Source organism: Cariama cristata, unplaced genomic scaffold, assembly GCF_000690535.1.
Source record: "Cariama cristata isolate BGI_N322 unplaced genomic scaffold, ASM69053v1 scaffold42403, whole genome shotgun sequence".
NCBI classification, from domain to species: domain Eukaryota; kingdom Metazoa; phylum Chordata; class Aves; order Cariamiformes; family Cariamidae; genus Cariama; species Cariama cristata.
The window spans coordinates 10197-22142 of record NW_009607414.1 but is presented as its reverse complement, the minus strand read 5'-3'; the positions used below and the strand labels follow the sequence as shown (position 1 = coordinate 22142).

Sequence of the window (11946 nt, the reverse complement as noted above, 5' to 3'; positions counted from 1 at the left end):
AAGTGGGGCTCGGCTTGTCCTGGAGGCACGGAGAAAGCAGAGGACTTGTTCTGCTGCGAAAAGTCTTGTTGAACCGGCGGACAGGTGGGCTATAACTTGTGTTAGGTCTCTGCTGGAAATGCACTCAAGTAGGATGGCAAATGACTTCTGAGTCACAGTATGTTTTTTGAGCCAATTTTAGGCATGCACTGTAATTCATCAATAAATAGACCTAGAGATTAAAATTAGGTGTCTTACAAATTTGTGATGGGGGAAGAAAGGAGCTTTTCCTAGACTTATACATTGAACAGAGTCTATGGCAAAGCAAAGTGAATTATGTCATTGGTATCGCTACAGCTGAGTGTAGTGGTGTTTCTGTGACTCAGTTTTTACTTTGAGATGTATGGGAATGAAGTTGTTTTTTAATGTGAAAAGAAGAGTCATAAAATTATTTATTTTACAAGTATAAGAAACTTCCAAAAAGGGTGGAAGGGAATAGTATTTCAGATTTTAAATCAATAATCTTGTCATTTCTGTTGCCAGCTACTGAAGGGAAAGCTCTTGCAATGTTCACCTCTTCAGTGTGAAGGCCTGCTTCTGGTTATTACTCTGCAGTTTGAGGACTTGCATGCATGTCCTCTTTGTATACAGCAGTGAGTGTAGATAGGGTGAGAGGTGACTCTTTAGGATTTGAACTGCCTACACCTAATAAATTAGAAAATTATCTCCAAAGTTGTGTTCCGCATATATGGATTGCTGTAGCTGTTTGTTCAGTTAATTACTATATGATGGTTTGTTAATTACTATGGTGGTCCTACAGAGATTTGCACAACAGCAAAGGGGGGGAGGAGGGGAAGCTTTGTTATAGCGGTGTTTCTTGAACTTCCAGAGACTTTGTGTAAGTCATTGCACAAGTTCCAACAGTGATGGAAAAAATGATCAGAGGAATTACAAGGGAATCGCTGTTTTTACTCGGGGGCTTGAAGTCATTCATTGTATTTCTACTTTAAAAGTAGTTGCTTTTTCAGTATGTAATGAAACATGTGATGAAGTAATCCAGGAAATCTGTTCTCTTATGCTTTTTCCTCTAGAAGAGACTTTACTCACTTAAAGTAGCTCCTAAAGTTGCAACCTCAGCAACTGCAGAACGAGTGAAATTATCTCCAGAGTCTGAGGATCTTGAGGTCAGTATGAATACTGGTATTTTTTTCTCTCTCCTTTTTATTTATTTTTTTTTAAACTCTGTCAAAGCAGAACTGTGACAGTACTTCCGGTGGATCACTAAACCAATTTTTTTTTTTCTTTTAATACAGATTACAAAATTACCAAATGGCTTAGTTATTGCATCTCTGGAAAACTTTTCTCCAGCTTCAAGAATTGGGGTGTTTATTAAAGCGGGCAGCAGATATGAAACCACTAGTAACTTGGGAACTGCTCATTTGCTTCGCCTTGCGTCTAATTTGGTAGGTGTTTATTCTCTTTGTTACTATGTTAGCAGTAGATAAAATGGTGGAAGGTGTATGATCGCAAAAAAACCCAATATGGTAAAATTTAACATAAGAGATCTTATAAAGTGGAAACAATGCACCTTGATTCTTGGTTACCTGGTTCAAGTGCAGGAGAAATTACATTACTTCCTGGAAGATAGGAAGTTATATTTATTTAGAATTATGCTCTCCATTGGGATCTTAGACTGTGTGTGTGTATATATATATATAAAAAATATATATATATCAAGCTATGCACATAACTTATTTTCTTTAAGCTGCAGTAAAAATTAATTGGGTGGCTGATTCAAACTCAATTTTGTGTGTGTGTAATATTTCTGAATAGTTTTTCTTACTACTGCCATCAAGATACTTTTAAGTTCCTTGTTTTCCCTTCCTGTTCTGTGTCTAGCTTCAGTTATGCAAGATGCTGTGGGGGCAGATACATATCAGCAGGTTCAAAAAAAGAATCAGTCAAATTAATTGAAAGCAGGTCCTTAAACAGTTGCTAATAGGAATAATTCCTGTAGGTACTGCAGGAATACCATTGAGTGGGTTGTGGGACATTGTGTTTAAACAGCCTCTTCTCTTGCCACTGTCAGGTACAGAACACTGGGCTAGATGTCCCATGGTTTGACCCACTGTGGCCATTGCCCTTGTTCCTGTTTATCTCGACTGCTGTCTGGCTCTAGCTGCAGATGTAAACATGGCCCCTCTCGCACACCAGCCAGGCTGTGACAATCAGAGCTACACAGTGCCGCTGATGTGTCTTTGGCTGCTGTTGTATGGGTTCAATCCAAATCAGTTTCGGGCAGGAAAAAACTGCAACCATCTCAGCTGCTTATTACTTCCTTCCCAACTGCTGCCTGAAGTTGCTTTCCTCAGACAGCTGTCAGTGTAATAGTATGTGTAGGCATTCCTTGCCCTGGTTTTGTCAAGCTTATCTAATTCCAAGAATCCTATTAAATGTTCAAGGAAGCCTGGATCATTCTAGAATGGGGCTGGGGAGCAAATATGTGAGCAATTACAGTGGAAAATCAGAGAGGATGATAGAAATGATTGGAAGTAGGGATGCAGTAAGCTGGCTCAACTTTTCAAAATGGCTTCTGTATAAATGAGTAAACAGATACTGTTTCAGCATTGCCTGAGCACTGAAGAACCTCAGGCAAATCTGTTCTTACAATACCTAGAATATTTTATTTTTTTTTTAATAGACTACTAAAGGAGCATCTTCTTTCCGGATTACTCGTGGCATTGAAGCTGTTGGAGGCAGCCTAAGGTTTGTAACCACATACAAAGATAATCTGTCTTGGTAAGATGCAAACAAGCTGTATGACTAAAGGAAACTTAAAACAATAAGCATAACAATGTGTAGGCGGATAAGCTCAGTGTGGTAATGGTACTTGGTGAATGTTGACAAAGAACATCTTTTATACTTCTCGTTCTATTAAAGTTCAAGAGTGTACCCATGATTTGTATTTTAAAAACACCTTTCAGTTAACAAAATGTAAATGTTGTCTACCTGAAAGAAATACAGAAGCCTTTTCAGGCTTCAGGATTAAACTTCCTGAAGTCAGTAGATATTCTTTTTTTTTTTTCCTCCTTCTTTTATAAATAGATACTACTGATTGTACTGCAATTTTGGGAACAATTCAGACAGTAGTTGGCTTTCATGATTTGAGAGTTTAAAGCCTAGAAAACAAGCCTAAGAGGAATAAAAGAGTGATCTTGCTGTACCTGAATTCTTGCAATGTATCTTGAAATCATCCAGGGAGATTGTTTTATATAGAATTTGGTTAAAAGCAGTGTTTTATATAACTTGAGACTCTACTCTTTTCTGTTCCTGTTAATCACAGATGTGTTGAAGCAAGTGGAAAAGACCACCTATGTTTTCTGCCCAAAGATAATAATTTCTAAATTGCATTGTTTAATACATATATACATTTTTCTTCAAGTTTTGCTATTATCCTTATCTGTTGTTTTACCTTGAATTATTGTGGTGTCTTACATTCTGATGGTCATAAGATGCTTCTTATTATTTGAACAGTTAAGATAGGAGTTTTAGTTATGTCTAGTTTCGCTGTCTGTGTATTAACACTCCTTTAAACAGTTATCTCAAGCAGATTTAAGGTTGACTTGATATTCTAGTCCATATCTTGCTGATTAATTCAATCAATGGGGAATATGTGTGAAAATCCACTTCTATGTTCTCTGCTGAAATGGATTTTTTTTTTTTTCCCCCCCTCATTTAGCGTGTACTCAACAAGAGAGAAAATGACTTACTCTGTTGAATGCCTGCGTGACTACGTGTAGGTATCTAGATATGCGGTAAATGGAATTATTGCCTTCTTTACAAACTGCTCTGTGGTAAAGTAGAGACCTGTCATTTTACAGGGTAGGAGTAATACCTATTTTCATGTTTTTGTAATAAATCCATAAATTACTGTATTAACACTCAGCGTCTGTATCATGTTACTGAGCATACAAATGCTACAGAACTGAAGTTGAATTCTTACGCTTTTTACAGCAGTGCTAATAACCACTCTGGCTTGAGTGATATATTTTGTTGTTAACGTGTTGCTTACAGATTAGTTTGAATTGCTTTCAGTTTCAACAGAAATACATGCTACTTCTATTGTGTTTAATGCCTTTAACTTTTTTTTTAATCTAGTGATACAGTAATGGAGTACCTTCTTAATGTCACCACAGCACCAGAGTTCAGACCATGGGAAGTAACTGATCTTCAGCCACAATTAAAAGTTGACAAAGCAATTGCATTTCAGAATCCTCAAGTTGGTAAGCGTATTTTCTGATCCACTGCATTGGCTTTATGGGAGTTTCTTCAAAATGAAAAACTTTGGAAAAATTATGCTTTGCCTTTTGCTCTGTCACATGACCGTTTAATTTTTCAGCTTTTCCCCATTGATAGGTATGGTCTTTCTGTTGTTACGGAACTTTTTTTTTATAAATATGCAAGTTTTTCCAGCCTTTACGTAATGTTTAGCAAGTAACATGCTGAAGACAGCTTACACCATTCTCCTTGACAGCCTCCATTTTACCTTTTTATTATTCTTTTTTTAAGTACAACCAAAGAATGTGCAAGTCACGACTGTTGTTGGCAATGTATTTGCAGCAGCTTGTGTTCTGAAAACAATTTTTAGGTGTTACTCATTGATGTGGAAACAGTATTCTGCAACAGAATTCTTGAATTTTTATGGTTAATTTGGTATACAAACAATATGTATTTTCATTACACTGAAAATGGATTCCAGCTTTAGGGTTATAAATTTAGGTTCAGGCATTTAAAAAAACCAAAACAAACAAACAAACAAAACACCAAAAAAAACCCCCCAAACACAAGGCCTTATCCAAACCAAGCCTATTCCAATATATCTTGTGTTATTTAACTCTAGTCATCCAAGTTCACCCAGGTAGTTCTACACAACAAACATCATTTGTACTACTCTGTGAAGCGTGCTCACCTTCATAACCCATTAAAGGCGACAACTTAATGTTGGGCTTTGGAAAATCTCTGGCTTATATTGAAGGGCTGCTCTTTTTTAAAATCAGAATCAAGAACAATCTGGTTTTTAAATTTGTGTCAACTACAGGTTGGTTTCACAGTAATTTAATATTTCCAGTTACACTTATGTTCAGAAACAGGACTATGAAGAAAGGAATGTTATCCTTCTCTTGAGGAAAGAGTATGACCAAATACAAGGAGAATATCAGACTTAGTAGAATGCTCTTGGATGCAAGAAAAATCTAATGAGAAGAGAATTGAAGACACTAGCATCTTTTGTCTGAACAGGGAGATAGATAAGACATCTCACAAAGCTACCAATAGTATTATAAACAGCCTGTTCTTTCTCAAGCTCAAGAACAAGGGATACTTATAATGAAGATGATGATTCTGAAACTAATTAAAAGGATGTTGTGGTTTGTTATTGTTTTCTACTGCTCCCCTTCCCCCAAACACTGATTGCATCTATAGCTTGCTGTTGAGGCCAGAAAGTGTTGAGCATAGGCAAGTTACTAGATTTTTTTTATTTTTTTTTTTTAGTAAGTTACAAAAGAATAGAAGCTCTCAGATCAGGTTCTGTTGCCTGAGGATTTGGATGAAAGTTCCATGTGTTTTAGATTATTCCAGACCTGCTTTTGCAGATCTTGTGGTCCTTAGAGTGGACCACAGCTCTATTTCACCGGGGTAACATTTAATTTCATTCATAATCTTCATTAAAAGTGGCTCTTATGTTAATCATCATCACTGAAACTTTGTTCCTCTTAGGAGTGCTGGAAAACTTGCATGCTGCAGCTTATAAGAATGCTCTGGCAAACCCTTTATATTGTCCAGATTACACAATTGGAAAAATTACTTCTGAGCAGGTAGGTTTATTTGTGTTATGATATTAGTCAGTTTCAGTTTCTTTATCAAGGATAGATGATGACACTTGAGAGAGAAAATTAATTTAGTACAGTCAGTATTTACTATCTTACTAGTCTGGTGTTAAAATAATTTATTTCCGTGCAGCTTTTAGTATTGAATACAGAACTCATGTTCACATTTAGAGAGGTGGTTTATGTCAGTGGTTTTCTGTTGATAGTAAGGCTGTCAATGAAATGCCAGTCTTCCTGTATAAAAGGGTTTTGTAGCTGTCACTGGAGAATGCATAAAATGCTATTCTATAGACAGTTCCTTTTGGAAGCATTGGAGTTTGCTGCATTAAGAAGTATAAGGCTGAACAGGAGGTGTCAGAAACACACTTGCCATTTTTGTTCTTTATACAAAATACCCTAAAATGTGAATTTACTGTTGCAGCTTCACCATTTTGTACAGAACAATTTCACAAGTGCGAGAATGGCTCTTGTAGGAATAGGTATGTATGTTCTTTAATGGACACCGCAATTCATAAGGGAAAACAACTGTAGAAATTTGAGTTCTCTGTAGAAGTAAAATGTTACGGTACACTTAAAACACTTTTATGTAACTGCTGTAGCTTTTCAATGCCATTACGTTACTTGGAATAGCTATTGTATTGCAGGTGTAAAGCACTCTGACTTAAAGCAAATTGCAGAGCACTTTCTAAATATCCGAAGTGGAGCTGGTATTCCTAGTGCAAAGGCTGTCTATCGAGGGGGTAAGTATGTTTTCTGTATCTGTTCTGAATGACTGATTTTCTGTTTATTATAAATGTAGTAGTAATCAAAGCTGCAACTGAAAACTATATAGTTGTACTAAATGCTGTACATGAGAAATGACAGTATAGAGGCATCTCCCATCTAAATAAGCAGAGAATTATTCCCTGTCACAGAAAGTTCTGGGATAAAACTGAACCCATATCTCCAACGAAGCTTTACCTGCAAGATTATTTATTCCACAAAGTGAAAAACAAGCTGGCATATGATTTCTCTTGGCATTTTTGGGAAGATTCCCTTAAGAGTAGATTAAGGACTGTCAAGAAGTGGTGGTAGGCTTTCTTTTTAGGGAGGATCTGTTAGAATGTCATAACTCTTTCATAAAAGACAGAGCAATGCTGAGCTCTTTCAGAGCAGTATTTTGTACTAATACCAATAGCTGTTCTTGGAGTATGGGATCACTCTATAAACAGATGGGGGGAAATGTTTCCAACATTTAATATTTGACTGGAATAACTTCAGTTTCTATAAAACAGGATAAATATTATTATGAACAGAAGATATGCCACTTTTCTGGGTATTTGCTATCTGGAGACTCACTGAGTTTTATCATCTTATACTATGTATGGTTCAGGGTCAGGTTCAAGTAAGGCATAGTAAGGTACTTGGTTTTGTGCTTGCAAGAAAATTTTTGAATGTAAAGGACTTTTCAAAATGACCTACAGCCTAATAACAGCATTTTGCTGTCTTGAGTGGACATGCAGTAACTTCACACCCTGGCTTCTCTCTCATGAAACTAATTCCTGGCCAGAAATGTTTCCTTTCCATACCTCTGAACATACAGTAGTTTCTAACTGAACACTGCATTACCTTTTATTCTGTTGTTGTATTTTTAGGAGAAATCAGAGAACAGAATGGTGATAGCCTTGTCCATGCTGCTATTGTAACAGAAGGAGCTGCTGTTGGGAGTGTAGAAGCGAATGCATTCAGTGTTCTTCAGCATGTTTTAGGTGCTGGACCCCTTATCAAGAGAGGAAGCAACGTTACCAGCAAATTGTCCCAGGGTATTGCTAAAGCAACTACCCAGCCATTTGATGTAAGTTCAAAGGGTTACTTAATATTTTAAGTAAAATGCCTATTATCCTTTGAGAGGTCACTACCTCCAGCTAGAATGTTAATTAGTTCATTCTTGCACAGGTTACAGTATTTCAGACAAGGCCTTCCAATCCGATCTTTCCTCTGCATAGATGGAGTTTAGATTCCTGAATTACAGTATTTTAGATCCTAATAGTAATTATTTTCGTATGCTTGATGCTGAGTTATTCTGATACTTGAAACAGTTGATGATAATGTTTATTTTGCAGGCTTCTGCATTTAATGTTAATTACTCTGATTCTGGGCTCTTTGGGATTTATACCATATCCCAGGCTTCAAATACTGGGGAGGTGAGTTGCTGATTAGAACATAAGTATTAACAACATAACCCTCAAACTAGCACTTTGATTTGAGATAGTGACTGAGTCACCTGAAAAAAGTCAATTCATCTGGTTTCTTGTATAAGAATGCTGCATGTTCAGTTTTGACTTAGCACTGTAAGCTGGGAATGACACTTGCTTTCTGAGAAGTACAAATACCTAATAGGAACTAGAGCTAGTAAAATACCTTGAATTGCTGGCTGTAATTGCTGATTTAAATGTGTAATCCTAAGTATATCATGAGGAACGTGCTGGCTCTTGAAGCTGGCAGAACTGAATACTCTTATGAAGAATGGTGAGACCATACAAATTAATGTGGTGTTGCAATTTAAATCCACACTGTTTTTGTGTCTGACTTGGGCATTTATTACAGTGTTCTTAGTTTTGTTATAAAGCTGTTCAGAGTGAAGTTCAGGCAGACAATCCTAACGCTATCAACTGCTCTCCCCCAAAGTTTCTAAGATGTCAGATAATAGAAGTAACATCTTGAAATTTAATGCAGGAAGAAGTCTTAAAATGATTTCATTTTCCTCAGGTCATTAAAGCTGCTTTGAACCAGATAAAGGCAGTTGCTCAGGGCAGCATCACCAATGATGATGTCACAAAGGCAAAGTAAGTGCATAAAGAACTATCCTGTGTATTGTAAACAGAAGTTTCTTAACATGTAGCTGCTTGTCAGACACTTAGACTATTCTGCACAGCAAAGCTTATCATTGTCCTCTAATTATTTCCATGGGGAACTGCTCACTTTCCTGTGTTAAAACTGAAGCAATGTCGATACTATTTTTTTTTTTTTTCCAAAGCTGTACTGATTCTCTGTTAGTGATATTTCCTAATAAAAACTTCCTAGGTAAGTGTCAGTGTTTTCTGAGAACTGTTTCAATATAAGAAATTAGCAAGTATCAGCAGATGCTGTTGTTTTAATCATACTTTGTAGCATTAAGATGTATTTAAATCAGAATCCTAAATTGTATTATTTAGGTAATTCCCTTTACAGTCGCACTGCAGCAATTCCCAAAACCATTATATTAAGCAATCTTCTGTGTCTTCAAAGAATAGTAGTAATGAGGGTCTGCAAGTGTAAAGCACTGAATTAGTGATGTTACATCCAAGTGCTTGAAATATGTGCCCCTAGGAATATTTGAGATGGGGAGGGGGAATTGCTATTAGATGTGCAGTAATACCAACAAAGTTTTAGAGTCTCAGAATTATAGAGGGTTGTGCACATTAGTTGGTGCTTGATCTTCAAGTAGTGTTAAACTGCGCTGAGCCTCTAAAACTGTAGTTATGCAATACAACAATACAGTATGGATTCACTCAAGTAGCAAAATTAAAATGTTGTCTGTTGCATATATAAAATAATTACAAGACTCCACATAAAGCTTGATTACACAAAACATGATAACCTAGACATGTTTGGTTGTGCCTTAGTCACTAGTAGCTAAATGATGAATTCTGGACCTTTGTATTTGGCATTATTAGTTTGCGGGGGGAGGGGGTGGTGTTTTGTGGGTTTTGTTAGTGGGGATTTTTTGTAGTGAAGCTGCCTAGTGTTAAGGAGTTATACACAGTGCTGTGGCTTTTTGGTTTTTGGAGTTTCCCTTCTGGAATGGCTTCACCTATTTTCTATATTGCTTTTTTTCCCTTTAGTGACCAGGAAAAAAACAAACAAACAAAAAAAGACAAATTCAAGGTCAGTCATATTTGCAGAATCTTGCAATTCAGTCAAAAATACCAAGCTACTTAATCATATTCTATTGGAATAAAACATTTGCTGCCATTTTGTCTTTTAAAAAAGAATAGGACTAGCTTATACAAATAAGATTTTCATAAGTAGCAGTGAGACTGTGTGAAACAGAGAGATCAGTGTAAACTTGCTGCCTTTTAACAGAACATGGAACTGTTGCCTAGGAGCCTAGACGTTCACATTCATTGCTTCTTTGTTGCTTACAACAAAATTGCTCTGCATACATCTGGTTTTGATGAGAAACCAGAATAGGTTTTCAACCTAATTTTTAAACTTGATAGACTAGTTTGTAATTCCTGGGGTACCTGCATTAGTTACTTTAATCAGAAACGAATTCTGAGCTAGAGATCTTCTGACTGTGTGAGGTGGCTGATTGTTCCAAGGCAGGACAATTACCCTGTCATTTTCATGCTTGGATTATTTGCGGTGCCTTTTCCTAACTACAGAACCCTTCTATACTTGAAAAGGAAAACTTTTCAAAATGGAGAGGAAACTTGAAAACTTAAAAAGCACCAAAAACTCATTGCACTTACAGGGGCGGTGGGGAAGGTAATAACAGGGCTTACATACTGACTCATCCTTAATGCTTTGTTTGATGGCAGAAATCAGCTGAAAGCCACCTATTTGATGTCAGTGGAAAGTGCAGAAGGGTTACTGAATGAAATTGGCTCCGAGTCATTGGTTTCTGGCACACACACATCACCATCTGTTGTTGCTCAAAAAATCGACTCTGTAGCTACTGCTGATGTTGTGAATGTAAGTATGTGTTGGCATCTACAGGTGTTCCTTAATCACTGTGTAAGGTTTTTTTATTATACAAAACTAGTGTTTATAAACACATTTGTGTGTGTTTATAAACACACACATAAACTATCTTTAAAAAAAAAAAAGCAAGCAACTCATTTACAAATCCCAGCTGGCTATCTTTTGATGTCTTTACTTACTTTGTTAACAGAAGACCCTTTAATCTGATACACTGTAAAACTAGCGTAGCTGGGAGTATGTGAAATTCTCATCTACCTCACTTAAATTTAACAAAACTGCCAACTAGTATTCATGGAAAACTTTGTGTTAGTTCCAGTGCAGGCACTTCTGTGTCGAGCCTGTTAGGATTCCTGAGTCTAGAATATTTGGTGTGCTTAATAAAACACTTAGGCTTTCAATGATAAGTTGACATAACTACATTACTATTACAGATTATCTTGTTGCTTACACTTGAAGCAAACTTCATATAGAAATCCATCAGAAAGAGAAATTCTAAGATGGAAAACTTGTTTTTTCGCAGTCCTCGCTAATTCGCGTTGCAGTAGCAACTAGCAATAGCTTTAGTAGTAAGGAGAGATTCACTGTATCTTGTGGTCTAATAATTATTCCAGGAATAACCATTTTCAAAGAGTTTATGCCTTTTATATCCAAGTGTCATTCTGCCATTCCTGTTTAGATTATAAAGCAACCAGGAGCTGGATTAGAAGCAAGTAAGTTTAGATAGCAAAAAGAAAATTGTTTACTTGATGACGTACTATAGTAGCATTGGGATTTGTTGTTTGTTTTAATAACTTGAAACTGAGGCTATGAGCAGAAAGATAAACTCTGTTGTAGCAATATTTCCTTATATCTATCTTTCTGATTTATTTTCAGGCTGCAAAGAAGTTCATCAACGGGAAGAAATCAATGGCAGCTAGTGGGGATTTGGGAAATACTCCTTTTCTTGATGAGTTGTAAAAACAAAACTGGGATGTGAATTCAAGATGGACCTGAGCTCTAAGTCACCTATGTTCTAAATAAATTACTAACTTGTTATTTATGAATTCAGTTCTTTCAGAAAATTAATCTGGAGTAATTGTGGGCGTGCAGTCATAAAATAAAGTGCTGGGTTCATACTACATTTTGTGTTGAGTTTTTTTCCACTGAAAATGGTATCTTAAAATGCTGCTAAGTCTGGCTCTATACGCTGAAGGTAAAACTACAGTGAGAAAATAAGGTGACTTTTAGTCGATGTAAAAAATAGATATCAAAAATGATCACTGTGATGCAGACAAATACTCTAATTGCCACTAGTCCATGTATTCTCTTGCATGTTCAGGAAAAGTTCTTGATAAACTGTCTCTACCATTCTTATATC

General features: G+C 36.4%; 1 protein-coding gene across 1 annotated transcript; it reads left to right on the top strand.

The window, feature by feature from the left end:
* Positions 1-1039: 1039 nt before the first annotated feature.
* LOC104158924 (cytochrome b-c1 complex subunit 2, mitochondrial) lies at positions 1040-11705 on the top strand (the record flags this gene model as incomplete). The annotated part of the gene is given in 13 exon segments (XM_009696695.1): positions 1040-1163; positions 1293-1442; positions 2681-2745; positions 3719-3775; positions 4138-4262; positions 5755-5852; positions 6286-6343; positions 6509-6604; positions 7499-7698; positions 7967-8047; positions 8613-8689; positions 10427-10580; positions 11463-11705. Coding segments are annotated over 13 exon segments (1369 nt in total), but the record flags the coding sequence as incomplete, so codon positions are not given.
* Positions 11706-11946: the final 241 nt, after the last annotated feature.